The sequence below is a fragment of the Caloenas nicobarica genome, chromosome 5 (assembly GCF_036013445.1).
Source record: "Caloenas nicobarica isolate bCalNic1 chromosome 5, bCalNic1.hap1, whole genome shotgun sequence".
NCBI classification, from domain to species: Eukaryota; Metazoa; Chordata; class Aves; order Columbiformes; family Columbidae; genus Caloenas; species Caloenas nicobarica.
In genome coordinates this window covers 21,603,009-21,619,147 of record NC_088249.1, presented here as the reverse complement: position 1 = coordinate 21,619,147, position 16,139 = coordinate 21,603,009, and the positions used below count along the sequence as shown (strand labels likewise).

Sequence of the window (16,139 nt, the reverse complement as noted above, 5' to 3'; positions counted from 1 at the left end):
ACAAGGAAGATGCTGAAAGCATACATGAAAAGCATTAAAAAGCAGCTACAAAAATATAAGGAACACAGACTATGTACACGAACAAAAACCTAGGAATTTCATGGTAGGTATTGGCAGCATGTTCATCCCAAATGCAGGTAGAGTGCCTTTTTTGCTCAAATACCCAGATTTTGCTAAAAGCTCTGTACATTCTCAAACAAAAAATATCTACTTTTCTGCTCCAAACATCAAATCCAAACTGAGCTGCAGTCCTTATGGTATTTCAGAACATGCTGTCTTTACTTGAAATAAAGGATGTCATTACTAAGTCTAGATTCTGAGAAAAGCTTAAACACAGAATGGAATTAAAAAAAAATACACCAGTTGTGCTAAAGTCCATACAGCATTACGGTCTGCTAACAATCTGACATACATGATGAAAATAAACACCTGCTTTCAAAAGATGTGACTACTGTCCACTACATAAGACAATGCATAACTTGAACTTAGGTTATTACTTAATGTGATTAAAATTTTTACAAAAAATATCATCACATTATTTCTTTAAAAAAATAACTAAAAATAAGGTAAGTTAACTGTTACCCGAAAAGATAAAGTAAAAGCAACATTCATGGAGCAACTTTCTTCTCTACAAGGAGAAAGCTTTAAGTGAAGAGACTGGAATAAATATGGGATAAAGATAATGTAGAAGTCTGTAGTAGCTAAAAAATATTGCCATCTATTAGATGTTTTGTAGTTCACCAGAAAATTTGGTCCAGAACTTAAGGAGGCAGGTGGTTTAAGTCACAGTTTGCATAAACGAACTCCTCACCTTCATTTGTAAAATAAACGGAAATGGTAATTAAAAAAAAAAACAAACAAAACAAAACACAAAACCAAAACCAGTCAATCTTACCTGACTGTTCTTGTCCATCAGTTGGTTGATAGTTTCATTTTGTTTTTCCACTTCACGATCCAGTTTCTTACATTTCAGCTTCCATTGGCGGATGGTTTCCTGTGCTCTCACCTTCAAATCTTCTCTTTTTTTCTCATTCTCCAGCCTGAGTGCCTCTGAATGCTTGAATTCAGTGAGGTACCGTTCTGCTTCTTTGGTACTCTCTTCAACCTGTTGGGCTAACTCAGCAGACTGGAGCTCAGTTTGTCTACGTCCATTCTCACAAGCCTTGTAGCAACTCTCTATCTCCTTTAGCTGGTCCAGCATTTTTTCCTGCTGCTTCTCCCTATTTTCCAGGTCAGATGTTAACATCTGGAATAATAATAGCAAAACATGAAAATTCTAAATCACAAGATATGCAATATGAAACCTTATCAAACAATATACAGTGATGTTAAATTACATTTCTATCTAAAATATGAATAACATGAAAGATTTTCTTGACTACCAGGGAAAGCCCTATTAGCCCACAGAATCTCCCCCTCTGCAATGGTAAAAAACTTCAACACAAGATATAAAATACGTGGTTACTCAATCCAGTATTTCACTTTCTGCATTTGTTCCTCTCCTGGACTATCTTATTTATATTTTCAGTTCGAGAAAGAATCATTTACCAAAATCCTCATATGTTAAACACTAGACAAATATGGAATAAAGCAAATAGAAAGATATAAGGAAATGAATGTAAACAGATGAGAGGAAAAAGGAAATTGACAAGGAAAGAATAGCATTCACCACAAAAGTAATCTATAGTATACAAGCTAGGTGTTACCCAGTTTTACGCTGGGCATGTTGGAAAGCAGTGATGAATACAAAAGAATACAGCACCTTGGTAGATGTTTTGAGAACAAAGTGAAAAAATGTTTGAAAATGTAGCAAGCATACTAGAGCCAACATTAGTTGACGTTTCAATACTGAATGAAATGTGACAGACACAGAATGGGAGAGAATAAAATCACACATTTCAAAAATAAAAAGCGCTGTTTATCTCGAATCTGATGATATTTATCGGAACAGCCTCATAAGCAAGTCAGGAAAATGCTCTCCATCTACCTTCTGCAAGGTCATATTCAGAAACCAGTTAATGAAGCTTCGCTACCAAAACTGAATTTTATTATGACGACATTAGTATTCTGTATTTCAGGCCTATTTAAACTGTTTTCATACTAGTCAGTATTTTCATTAATGACTTAAATGCATTTCATAGGTCTGCTCTGTAGTCAGTCAAATATACTATCAAGCTTCAAGGAATGGTAATATGTTAGAGAATTAGATTTCAAAATGACTGAAACAAATTGAAGATGTAGTCCGAAATAAACAGGGTGCAATTCAGAAGGGACAAGGTAAAATACATTGCCTAGGAAAGAATAAGCAGCTTTACAGATGCACAAAGAACAACTATTTAGACAAAGGTCCTTCCAAAAGGGGGCGTGGGACATGGCAAGACTTGATGGTTGTTCTTTCTTTGTTTTCGCTGGTTTGTGGGAGGGAGGAGGTTGTTCTTGTTGTTGGGTGCTTTTTTTTTTTTATTTTCCCCCCTCCCTCCAAACCTGGCCATGACCTCCTGGGAGGCAATAAACTGTACCAATCTTTTCACGACAGCATTTGCTGTCCTGGAAAGAAGACTGCAGGTACACTCTTGCATGTGACAGACCCCGGTACTGCCAGAAAATACAGCAGACAGGAATGGACTGACGATCCAGACAAGGACAATCAGTCCAGCTTGTTACCCGTACCCATGACATGAAAAAGGAGTAGGATAATCCACTGGACAATCAGCTGCTCACCTGTAGGATGAATATTCCTGCTCTAGACACAACTGATACAAATAATAAAACAATAGGTAAACACATTACAGGATAATCGGGAGTAAATCTTACACTGGTGGCAAAATGAAAACAGGAGTGTCTTTCTAGATTGAGAGTTATATACATTAGAAAAAACCACTAATATTCTGTTTCACTATTAAACATGCATTTTCACACTCATAAGGCAAAAATGACCATGCTTAACTTTGTAAAAAGTCTTGATTCATAAAACAAAAAGAACTAAAGAAACCTCACAAGCTACAACTAGCAAAATTATATCAAAATGAGTTAAATTTCAAGCAAACAAAGATATTACCATACCTCTTAAAGGTAAGGATTTAAACCCTCAATGTAGCAGAAGTTAAAAATAGCACGATAAAAATACAATCGGACATTACATTTACCCTTCTACGGTTTTTCTAAAGTGGGCCATCATTTCTTCAGTCTCACGTGATTTTACATGCCATTATCACTTCCCATTTCATGTCCTTCTGGAGATACCATAGAAGGTGTCATCTTAAATTGATGTACTATTCAAGTCTCCATCATTAAAAAATAGTAGTATAATTTCCCCAGATAATACATTTCTTTTATACAACTACAGTTCCCATACATTACACACTAATTTTCACATTCCTATCTCAGATCTTACCCTTCTAAGAAATGGAGAATGTAAATATTTATAGAATTTCTATGAGACAGGAATATGGAGATTGTTGAGGGTTTTCTTTAAAAAAAATATTTATCTAATTTTCTCCTTCTCAGTTGTGACTGTGGTAAACAAGAGCGAGATAACCTAAGAGAAAGCACAAGCTATGTCAGGAGGTTGCACTTATTAGAAGAGCAAGAAAAAAAAAAAAATCATATTCCTTGAAATCTCAGTTTCTCTTCCAAGTAAAAAATTACTAAACCTGTGATTCCACAAAACTTTCTATGCAGATGAGAAATGCTGCCTTTATAGATTAAGACTCAGATTCCAAGGAGCATCTAGTGTCTTTGGTGGCTGAAGGTCAGTTACCAAGAGAACTCTTGTGAGCTGCTCTGGATGCAAAAGAAGCATGATGATATTCTGTGACATACATCACAACAATATGAAGGTTCTCCTGGTAGAAGCAACCCAGGATATTCAGAACAGTTTGTTGTTAAAATGTATTGCATAAATATATGTACAGCAATTGTTAGCATGTTCCACATTGCAGAAAATCCTGATTGTGACATGTTGTCTCTTATCAGTCTTGACACAAGATGAGTCCAGATCCCCATTTTTTCTAACCTGCTTAATTTTATTGCTGCATTTTCATAGTTCCACTGCTAACAGAACCAAAGAGAAGGTATTAGAATACTCATGTCAACTCATTTGCCACCAACATAACAACAGATATTAAAGCCAGGAGGACAGTATTTGAAGATTTTTATAAAGGGAATTATGTTCGTGGAACACTTCAAAATATCATTAAGATTAGTTACTAAATTCAGGGGTATCCTGGCATATTAATGCTCTAGAGATCTGAATGCAAGCATTATTTTCAAAACTGAATGAAGTTTGTATCAGCCCTCAGACTGCAACACCAACACAGATATTTCAGTTCCCAGGCTCTGGCTTGAAATCACACAAAATCACACAATGTTAGGGATTGGAAGTGACCTCGAAAGATCATCTAGTCCAATCCTCCCGCCAGAACAGGAACACCTAGATGAGGTTACACAGGAAGGCGTCTAGGCAGGTTTTGAATGTCTCCAGAGAAGGAGACTTCACGACCTCCCCGGGCAGCCTGTTCCAGTGCTGTTACCCTCACCGAGAAGAAGCTTCTCCTCCTATTTAAGTGGGACTTCCTGTGTTCCAGTTTATACCCATTACCCCTTGTCCTATCACTGGTTGTCACAGAGAAGAGCCTGGCTCCATCCTCGTGACGCTCATCCTTCACATATTTATAAAGGTTAATGAGGTCACCCCTCAGTCTCCTCCAAACTAAAGAGGCCCAGCTCCCTCAGCCTTTCCTCATAAGGGAGATGCTCCACTCCCTTCATCATCTTTATGGCTCTGCGCTGGACTCTCTCCAGCAGTTCCCTGTCCTTCTGGAACTGAGGGGCCCAGAACTGGACACAATGTTCCAGATGAGGTCTCACCAGGGCAGAGTAGAGGGGAAGGAGAACCTCTCTCGACCTACTAACCACCCCCCTTCTAATACACCCCAGGATGCCATTGGCCTTCCTGGCCACAAGGGCACAGTGTTGGCTCATGGTCATCCTGCTGTCCACCAGGAGCCCCAGGTCCCTTTCCCCTACACTGCTTTCCAACAGGTTGTTCCCCAACTTATACTGTTTTCTGGGGTTGTTCCTGCCCAGATGCAAGACTCTACACTTGCCCTTGTAATATTTCATTAAATTTTTCCCTGCCCAACTCTGCAGCCTGTCCAGGTCTCGCTGGATGGCAGCACAGCCTTCTGGCGTGTCAGCCACTCCTCCCAGCTTGGTGTCATCAGCAAACCTGCTGACAGTGCACTCTAGTCCCTCATCCAAGTCATTGATGAATACGTTGAATAGTACTGGTCCCAGTATCGACCCTTGAGGGACTCCACTAGATACAGGCCTCCAACCAGACTCTGCCCCATTGACCACGACTCTCTGGCTTCTTTCTTTCAGCCAGTTCACAGTCCACCTCACTACCCAATCATTCAGTCGACACTTCCTCAGTTTAGCAGCGAGGATGCTGTGGGAGACGGTGTCAAATGCTTTACTGAAATCAAGACAGACCACATCCACTGCTTTGCCATCATCTAGCCACCTGGTTATGCCCTCATAAAAGTCTGAGATTGGTCTAGCATGACTTCCCCTTGGTGAAGCCATGTTGACTGCCCCTGATGACCCTCTTCTCCTTGATATGCCTTGAGATGGCACCAAGAATATGTTGTTCCATCACTTTCCCAGGGATGGAGGTGAGGCTGACCGGTCTACAGTTACCCGGGTCCTCCTTCTTGCCCTTTTTGCAGACTGAAGTGACATTTGCTTTCCTCCAGCCTTCAGGCACCTCTCCTGTTCCCCACGACTTAGCAAAGATGAGGGAGAGTGGTCTAGCAATGACTTCAGCCAGCTCCCTCAGCACCTGTGGGTGCATCCCATCTGGACCCATGGATTTATGGATGTCCAGATTGCTTAACTGGTCCCTAACCCAGTCCTCATCAACCAAGGCAAACTCCTCCATTGCCCTGCCTTCCTCTGGGGCCTCAGGGGTACGGGGCTCCTCAGGACAGCCTCCGGCAGAGTAGACAGAGACAAAGAAGGCATTCAGTAATTCTGCCTTCTCTGTATCTTCTGTCACCAGGGCACCCACCCCATTCATCAGTGGGCCTACATTGCCTCTGGTGTTAGTTTTATCTGCAACGTATTTGAAAAATCTCTTTCTGTTGTTCTTGATCCCTCTCGCAAGGTTTAATGCTAAGGAGGCCTTAGCTTTCCTAGTTACCTCCCTACATCCTCTGACAACAGCCTCATATTCTTCCCAAGTGGCCAGCCCCTCCTTCCATGATTTGTAAACTCCCTTCTTCCACTTGAGTTCGTCCAGCAGTTCCCTGTTTAAACATGCAGGCCTCCTGGCTCCCTTCCTTGACTTCCTACCTGTTGGAATGCTCTGATCTTGAGCTTGGTAGAAGCAGTCCCTGAATGCTAGCCAACTATCTTGGGCCTGTTTACCTTCCAAGTACCCTGTCCCATGGGATTTCCCCTAGGAATTGCTTGAAAAGGCCAAATTTGGTCCTACTGAAGTCCAGGGTTGCAATTCTGCTTGGTGTTCTGTTCCTGCCACATGAGATCCTGAACTCCACCATCTCACAGTCGCTGCAACCAAGGCAGCCCTCAACCTTGACCGCTTCAACAAGACCCTCCTTGTTAGCGAGGACGAGATCCAGCAGTGCTCCTCTCCTAGTCATCTCCTCCACCATTTGCATCAGGAAGTTGTCATCAATGCACTGAAGGACCCTCCTGGACTGTGGCTGGCTTGCTGAGTAGTCCTTCCAGCAAACATCAGGGTAGTTAAAATCCCCCACAACCACCAGCACCTGTTAACTGTGAGGCTGTTCTCAGCTGCCTGTACAAGGCCTCAACTTCCTCCCCCTGATCTAGTGGCCTGTAACAGACACCCACAACAGTATCACCCCTGCCAGCCTGCCCCTTAATTCTCACCCACAGACTCTCAACTCTCTCCTCATCCGTCCCTGGACAGTACTCAATACATTGTAGTTGCTCTCTCAGGTAAAGAGCAACTCCACCACCTCACCTTGCTGGCCTGTCTTTCCTGAGAAGGACACAGCCATCCATGACCACATTCCAGTCATGTGAGCTGTCCCACCATGTCTCTGCAATTGCCACCAGATCATAATCTCCTGACCAAACACAGGTTTCTAACTCCTCCTGCTTATTCCCCATGCTGCGTGCACTGGTGTACGGGCATTTCAGGGAGCGAGCCGAGCACACCGATTTCACCCTAGGGGGATGGGAGGCCTCCCAGTCTTCATCAATACAAGAGAGCTGCCCCACTGGTGCAAGCCCAGCTACAACCCCACGCCCCTTCAAATCTAGTTTAAAGCTCTCCAAATGAGCCCTGCTAATTCCTGTCCCAGCATCCTTTTGCCCCTGTGAGATAAACCTTTCCCATGTATTACTGTCCGGACTGGAGTCTTATAAAACCAGCCATTATCAAAGAACTCAAAGCCCTGCCTGTAGCACCAGTCTCGTAGCCAAGCATTTATGGACTAGGTCCTTCTATTCCGTCCCAGGTCATCACCCAAAAATGGAAGGAGGGAAGATAAAATAACTTGTGCCCCAGACTCTTTCACCAACCATCCCAAGGTCCCGGAGTCTTTCTTCATTCCCCTCAGACTACGGGATGCAGCTTCCTCCCCACCTGTCTGGAAGATCAGTAGCGGGTAGCAGCCTGTCGAGTGCACCAGGCTGGGGAGTGCCCTGGTGATGTCCCTGATCTGGGCTCCAGGCAGACTGCACACTTCCCTATGATGAGGATCAACTCTGCACATTGGGCCCTCTGTTCCTCTCAGAAGGGAATCACCTACTTCAATTACCTTTCTTTCTTTCTTATCAGAGGCAGTCTTGAGGTGTGGTGTCAACTGACTCTTCCTTTGTGACCTCAGGCAGGATTTCCACCACATCCTCACCTACCTCTCCTTCAAGATCCAGGGCCTCAAACCTTTTACGGAGGGGCACCTGGAGAAGCAAAACGGGTAGGGAGTGGGGTCACCTGTGATGCTGAACTGAGACTTCCTTCCAACCCTCCTCGTCTTTTTGGTCTCCTGCCTCTGCCCAACAGTGACAGGGCAGGGGCTGTCTCAGGTCTCCCCACTCTGCCCAACAGGGCGGGGGGTCCATCGCCTTTTGGGGGGTATCTCCCTGGCGCCTTTCTGGCCGGAACACCAGGGAGCTACTCCACCAGTCAATCTCCTCCTCACACTCCCTGATGGTCCTCAGTCTCTCGACCTCCTCAAGTTCCACCACCATGCTGAGCGGATCTTCCACCTGCTCACACCTCACGCAGGTGGAACGCTGCCTCCCCCCCGGCAGCAGCCTCTGGCACTCCCTGAAGTGAGAGACCTGAACAGCCACAGATCGGGGCAGGCCCTCCGTCTGGGTCACCACAGTCTTTTTGGGGCAAGCTCTCTGTCTGGAGGAGACCCTGGCAAGCTGCAGTCTGGGACACTGCCAATAGGTGAGATGGTCTACCGAGCAAGGAGGGACAGAACCTCTGCACCCTGCTGCAGGAGCTGCCGCACCCGCTGCCGCAGCACAGTGTGGGTGGCACTCACAGCTTCACAGCTGCTCGCACCTCCCAGCGCCTGGAACGCTGCCCTCCCTGAGGCTTTGTCAAGGCTGGGGCGGGGGTGTGATCACGGTTACCCTGGCAACGCCCACGCCACATCAGCCGCTCTCGCAAGAGCTGCCGGGTGCTGCAGGGTCCCAAAATCCCCCTGTACCTCAAGATCTGCCGCCCAGCTCCGGCTGTGCTGGCTCTGACCATCTGACCTCAGGGACTGACTGAGGTGACACAGAACGGAGGTGATTAACAAACTCAAAACCAGATACAACATTTGCCCCTAGTAAAACAGCTGTGCATCTAGTTTTCTTCATATCCAAAATCTCAATATGTAATCTAGCTTTCAACTTTTATAAGAAACTGGAGGCACAGAAAGATGCCAACATTTTCTACTTGGAGTCTAGTTATTTATCTGAAGTGTAAACTAAACACCATAGGCACTAAACATGTTACCATTCTGGTAACAAACATAGTTTGGACGTCTAGTTACTGGCTTGAATACACATATCATACTTTTGACTTGCATTTTCGATACCTAATTTATAAAATCAAATCACCACAAACTGCAAAACAAAATTCATTCTAGGTATAGAAAGCAGAACACATAGTGTAGTTAGTGCCACATTCCTTAAAACTTTTATGAACAGTTGAAAATGCAAGTGAGGATCACAAATTTGCTACAATTTACAGAACTAATACCTTAGATCACAGTTATGTGCAAACATTCTATACTGATAAGAAGACAGCCACATTTCACCCCACCGTGCTAATTACATTAGTCACCTAAAGTAGATCTATGTTTTTCTCCATCCTCTCTTTTTTCTGCTCTGTATCTCAGCAGTGCAGTCACCAGATTCTAATGCTATGTAATCATACTGCTTGTCATTGATACTGTTTTCAACAATGCTATCCAAAATCATGCACCTAATTATTTCTGTTACCAACTTTTCCTGAATTCAGAGCTCATCTATCAGTTTATTCATCTGACCTAATCTGCATCTCTTCCTAATCATATTTTATCTAACCATCAAGAACTTTTAATTCAGAAGGTTTAGATTTTTCATGTAAGCATAAATTCTGTGAATTGAATAATCAAAAATGCACACATTCAATCAGTCAAGAAGGGTATTTGTTCAGTAAAAGGTATATTGTATCTGCCTTCTCCATATTTTCCCAAAGCATGAACTGCTACTTGTTGTGAGAGGAAATGGTTTATCTAAATATAAGATATAGCTAAACCACTTTTTTTTTTTCCAAGTTGATATAGGATTCTACATAGAAACTTTATCAAAGTGAATAGGACCTGTACATTTGCAGTCTATCTGTAGCACTATTTCAGCATTTGAACTCCACTGACATGGTAAACAGGCTGGTCTGCAAAGGTGTTGATTTAGCTTATTTTATAAGAATCTCTCTAACTTTAGAAAATAGTTACTTTTTGATTTTCAGATATCTTAATTGGCTCATATAATGAAAATAATTGGCTAACAGCTTCATCTTTAGAGGATGAAAAATTAATTTTAATGAGGAAAAGACCTTCAATCTTCATACGGCTGAAAGACTTATTTACTAGAACAATTCTTATCTTAAATAAACAAATCAATAACTTTCAGAAAAATTGAAATATTTTAACAAGCTGACTGCTGTTACTGTACCGGACGATACTGTAAGACTACTTTAACCTAATTAGAACGGTAAGTAATTATAGCAGAACGAACAATTCCACCAGCATAAGAGTCTAAAAATGCTTTCAGAGAAATTAGGGAGTTGCATCTTCTTAATCCATTTATTTCTTAGCCATAACAGCCACATCAAAATAGTTAGCTATAACAGCCCCATATCTGTATAGTTCCACGCAGAGAAATATATTTAAGATAGTTGCATACATCAGCAAGATCTTACAGAAGCATCCTCAGGTAAACTACAGCAACTGAAATCAAAATTTTCTATTAAATTTAAAAATTAATTTGAGATTGAACTCACTTCTAACAATGAGTTTAAGAATGTGATTATAATCTGTTTTATCCTCTCCATTTTACATCATATTGTGAGTTTATGGCAACTGTCAGGGACTAAACATACAACACATAAAACTCAAATGTTAAAAATAATGACATTTAAATAAATCAAAAGAAATTTCTAATATCACATGTACACCAGAGGGAAGTGCAGTTACATCCTCCCCACTAACCAAAGATAAATAACACAAGTCAAACATGACTGGTCACTTCCAACTGGGAATCAGACTATCTGATAGGAGCAGCTGTTAGAACAGGCTTGACAAAAATGCTTTGTTAGCATATAAGTTTAGAAATTCACATCCTTGCATTCCTTGATGTCTCATTAAAAGAAAAACACACCAGTTATTTTCCTGTTACTGCCTCTGTAGGAGAGTGGCAGTGGGAAGCAGATAAGAAGTACAAAGTATGTTCTGTTGAAATAATTGGGGAAGTCAAAGATGTCTAACTTAGAGCAATGGCAACGACCCCAGCTGAGCACTCTTCCAGCAGTATTTTCACAGAGCAGGAAATCAGTATTAGAACATCATTCTGATCCTCGAGAGAGAACGTTCGACAAGCGGAAGTTTAAAAAAAAAGTTTTCTATGGGTTTTTATCCCATTAACTCCTGCCACCAAAGTAACTGGAATTTCTCAGGCCCAAAACAATAAGCCATCATGTTTTGGGTTAGTCTGGAGTTGCACTGGCCAGCTAGAACACAAGTGCTCATGGGCATCACAAAATGAGTTCTGCTTGCCTTGTCCTCTGTAGGAGCACTCTTGGTCTTTTTAAACCTGTTCAGTGACCAATTTTTATGAAGCATGTAGGAACTTATTTTGAGACTTCAATCTTTTCCAAATGTAACTTGACATAGGAAAACAGCAGAAGTAAACTGAACAAAAAGAAAAACAAAATTCCTACTTTTGAATTTCCGAAGTTATACAACACTCTTTCAAAGAAAAGTACCTTCATTAGAAAAATAAACACATAACACAAAAAGGCTCAGTTTACTGAATGCCCCAAAACAAGTACAACAAATGTTATATACTTGACTACTGAAATCCCACATAGGGTTTTGAAAATATTCTAATTTCTCCTGACAGTCATGAAATAGAGTAGAAAACAGTTGCTGTTCATGGATCTTACTACCAAAAACAAATCTAGACAAGATCCAAAAATACATAAATGTCATGTCTTAAAAAAAAAAAAAAAAAAAAAAGGCTACTGCCTCCTTATAACCCTTTTTGTGTTCGAGGTAAAAGTTCTCTAAAATTCCAGGGTCAGAGATTGCTGTTATGCTTTTCACAGAGCATCACTTAAATTGGATATGTTTACCATAATTATATGAATAAATATTAGCATTCTTATTTATTATTATATTTCATCTAATTGTTAAAAAAGAGCAGTTATGATCTATTTTTGTTGCTCTACTGCACTATCTCAAAGAATAAGTTACCCCAGTTTATTTAAAGTTTAACTTTAGTTCTAAAGCATGATGGAATAGGGAATAAGGACGTAAATACTAGCTTATAAAAGTTATTCCAGAAACCACTATTAATGGTCACTGCTGATAAAAATCAGATCACCTTTACTTTGCACATGTGAAAGACAAGTAATCCAAACCAAAATTCATGGGCAATAGCAAATACCCTTTTCGGTTTATTAACAAGAATAGGAAGAGCATGACAGTTACTCTTTGTTTTAAGAGTTACTCCCTAATCTGGCACATCACCTACCTTAAACACATAGGAAGTTATTAAAAAAAAAAAAAAAAAAAACAAACAAAAAACAAAAACAAAAAAACCCACACACTCACCTGTATGTGCATTACAAGCTGGGCTTTCTCCTTGTCCTTACGTTCTATGCATTTCTTTAGTTCTTCTACTTCTGACATTACAGTATTATGACTCAGCTTCGCTTTAAGCTCCAAAATGTGTTTCTCTAGTTCTTGCTTCTCTCTCTCATGTCTTTCAGCTACTATAAAATAGTGAGAACAGAACAATAAGCCCAGCAGAAACATCAACTTGTGGAATTTTTTTTTTTCCCCTCATTTCCCTTTTGGTAATTTTCTTCTCTACTTGAGACTATTCTGCAACTATTGATTTTGATCAAAGTATCTGCAAAACATGGCTATACCTATATCATAACCTTTTACAGAATGAGACACTATTTTTCTTTTTATCCAGTCATTTTATGGGGGTTTTCCCCCAATAAAATAAAATAGGATGCAAGAAACATTGGGAAATTCTGGTGTAAACAAAACTTGGCTGCAAACTTCAAGGCTGAGATTTTATCCCACCAGAGTAATACCTCCTGATCGGGAAGTCACGCCGTCTATGACTTTTTATGTCTAAATCCTACAACTACAACAGAAGTTCTTGATGGGAGTAAGCTGTAAATTTCATCAAACAGAAATTAAAAGGTCTTTAGTCATAAACAACTACTAGAGGCAAAGAAAATCTCCATATGCTTCCCATACATCTTTGAAGAAACAGAAATAATGCGGTAAGAAGAAACACAACTGCATAAATTCTATAAATAAATGTGTATATCTTAAAAGCCCCAGTACTTTTTTTATATTCTTCATATTTTTACAACAGTTTTGATTTATAATTATAAAACAAATTGAAAAAATAAAATACGCTTTCACGAACATGATAGGCATATCGTTTCAAATAAATTCACTTTTAAGCAGATACATTAACATGACTGGAGAAAAACTATTAAAATGACTATATTGCGTCACATGTCTGAAGCTAAGCCATGTACAAAATCTACCCATTTTCCAATGCTCTGTATGAGATTTGTAAAACAGAGTCAGAGTCCTATTTTAATAACCAAGATAATTCAGCAGCTGAAGTATGAAAATATGAAAAGAAGCCATTAAGCAAACCAATTAAACGTTCAGAGATGCTGGACTTGGAGTCACTATTTCTCTATTATCTTGAGTAATACATTTCTGTGTTAATAAGGAGATAGGCAAATACTTTCTCTAATGCCTTTTTTATTATATTTGAAAAGTTTAAATACAGATAGATAACTAAGAGGTAGCGAAGACCTTGCTAAAGTGGTAGTTTAATATGCAATTACATCTTGACAGTTTTAAAAATATTTTTCTTCAAAACATCATGGTTCCATCTCTAAAATTCTGACATCGGTATTCTAGTATTAGAATTCTAGATTCTAATCTAGTATTCTAGATTAGTATTCTCTAAAATACTGCAAACAGAAGCCCTGACTGCATCATACTGGAAAATTTTCTTAACCTCTCTGGAACATGTTGTTACCTCTCAAATTCTACCAGAAATTCATCAAATTCATCTTTTAGGCCAGCTATGTAAATGACTTCTGTTATAATTTTCAAGACGGCAGAATTTAAACTGCAAATGGACTGAAATGTAAAATTTCAGAAAAATATTATTGAAAAATATTTAAAATGTTTTTCTTCCACAAAAAACCACTATCCACTTCTTCAAAATTGTCTCTAATAATCTTCATTTGTCTTAGCCATGCAAGTTATGGTATTTCATCCTAAATTTTAATTTTTATTGCTATTTATTTGTTAATAATCAGGTGCCAGTACTTATCAACTTAAAGCTGAGCTGTTAAATGACTGCTTTTGTTGAAACAGTAGAAGAATTAGACTCAAAGACAGAATTAATATCCAGGCTAACTAACTAATTTGCAGGCCTATAGTGCAAAATCTGAGAGTTGTACCTGTTCTAATTCTCCTGTCATCATCTTGTACATTCTGGTAGCTTTGGCGGTGCATAGTAACATGTGAAATTTGATGTTGCAACTCTACACACTCCCCTTCTGCTCTCAAAAGTTGGGAACGAAGATCCTCAATCTGAAATGCATGTATGAGTATTAAATGTTTAGCGAAAAACAGAATGAAGATTAAATAGCATACTTTTATTAAACACTATAAAATACAAAAAAAGACTATGTACAAGTAATATTTATAAATGAATCCCAAGAGTTCTGCAGATGGTAAACAAAAAGACAAGTTCTTTCCTAATTATAGGCCACAAAGTGATTTTTCAAAATTAAAGGAAATGTTTTAATTTGTTATTTTGACCACAGGTGAGCATTAATTTCTCTAGACTGAACAAAATGCTAACATTCTATGTGTTGCAATTGTCTTTTTACATTGCTAGTGAAAATATCGATACAAATTTAATAAGGAATATATTTTATGTAAATTCTACTAATTAAAAATACAATGTATTTATTCTTCAGAAACAGGCTTTTTATACTTTTCCTTTCTATCACATACAGTCTAATACTTACAGACATGACATTGTGTATGTGAAAGTAAAGAAAATATGACATGCTAAAATCGTACTGAAGGAAAATAGCTCCAAATCATATTACCCACATAGCACTACAATCCAAGCACCAGAGAGTTTAATTAAAAACAGTAATACGACCAGCTCAAACTTCTGCTAGATTCAAAAGGCAAACAACTAATCCTAACGGATAAGTGTGTCAGTTGCCCCCTCCCTATTTATTTCAATCTTTTTCCTCATCTCCCTTGAAAGAAGGCATTATTAGAAATGTTTAGAAGAAAGGACGCTTTTCTAAAGCTATCATCCAGATTCTTGCAACTTCTAGATTTAATCATACGTGCATCAATAAGTCTCATTCACAGCACACTTTAGATAGTTTTTCAGGTGTTTGCTTTTTACATATTTTTGTTACATGTTAGTATACCATATAGCAAATACTTCTAGGTCACTGGTTTATCTGAATTCAGCAATTATAGCATGCACTTTGCATAAGAATTACCAATATAGAAGTTGTTCTAAAGCGTACTATGAAGGACAGTTACAAATAACATGTTTATGTACTTGCAAAGTACCATTACTGTAATTATTATATATGACCATATATACATAAAAGTTTGGAAAGTAGAAAAGCATGAGAGCTCAGTCCTCATATTTTAGACTCTTAAACCTGTCTTTCTGTGTCTCCTTCTTCCCTCCCAAAACAATGTTATCAGAGTATGAGACAGGAAGATTAAGCAGAAAGACTCAGATATGAAAACTTTAGGATTTTCACCACACCAAAGCAGTTACCTGATGCAAAAGAGCTTCTCTACTGCCTTCTGATTCATTCAACTTTTTCCGGGACTGCTCCAATTCCTGCTCGAGCTTTCATTACAGAAGATGTCGAAAGAAAAGCAATGTTTTCATCATAGTAGAAAAGAGCATTTTAACTATTTAATTCTGGCAGAAATTAATTGGTATAAGCATCTATTTAAAATGCGGTATAATATACACAGTATTCTTACTTGTCCGAAATTTTAAAGCAACTTTGATTTATACTAAATTCATGCTATGTTTATTTAAATTACACAGATAATTTAACAGACAGTCTATAATTTGTGTACAATATTCTGTGTCACATGAAGACACAAAATGGAATATATAATTAAAAAAATTAAGTATGAAAGCCAATTTTTATCCAGTTCAAAGTAAAAGAAATGAAGAGAAACTTTTTAAAGAAGTTTCAAGAACATTGTTCCTGGATTTGAGACATATTTTCAAACTAAAATTAACAATGACTTGACATT

At 39.1% G+C, this 16,139-nt stretch overlaps 1 protein-coding gene across 1 annotated transcript in view; it reads right to left on the bottom strand.

The window, feature by feature from the left end:
• The window catches only part of CEP128 (centrosomal protein 128), a 128,119-nt gene that overhangs the window by 76,606 nt on the left and 35,374 nt on the right, over window positions 1-16,139 (bottom strand). Inside the window, exons 10-13 of the mRNA XM_065636376.1 lie at window positions 15,643-15,717; window positions 14,279-14,411; window positions 12,378-12,538; window positions 896-1,246 (exon numbers count right to left, since the gene is read on the bottom strand). Of these exons, the coding sequence (XP_065492448.1) occupies window positions 896-1,246; window positions 12,378-12,538; window positions 14,279-14,411; window positions 15,643-15,717 (720 nt within the window). The remainder of the gene's footprint in view (window positions 1-895; window positions 1,247-12,377; window positions 12,539-14,278; window positions 14,412-15,642; window positions 15,718-16,139) is intronic.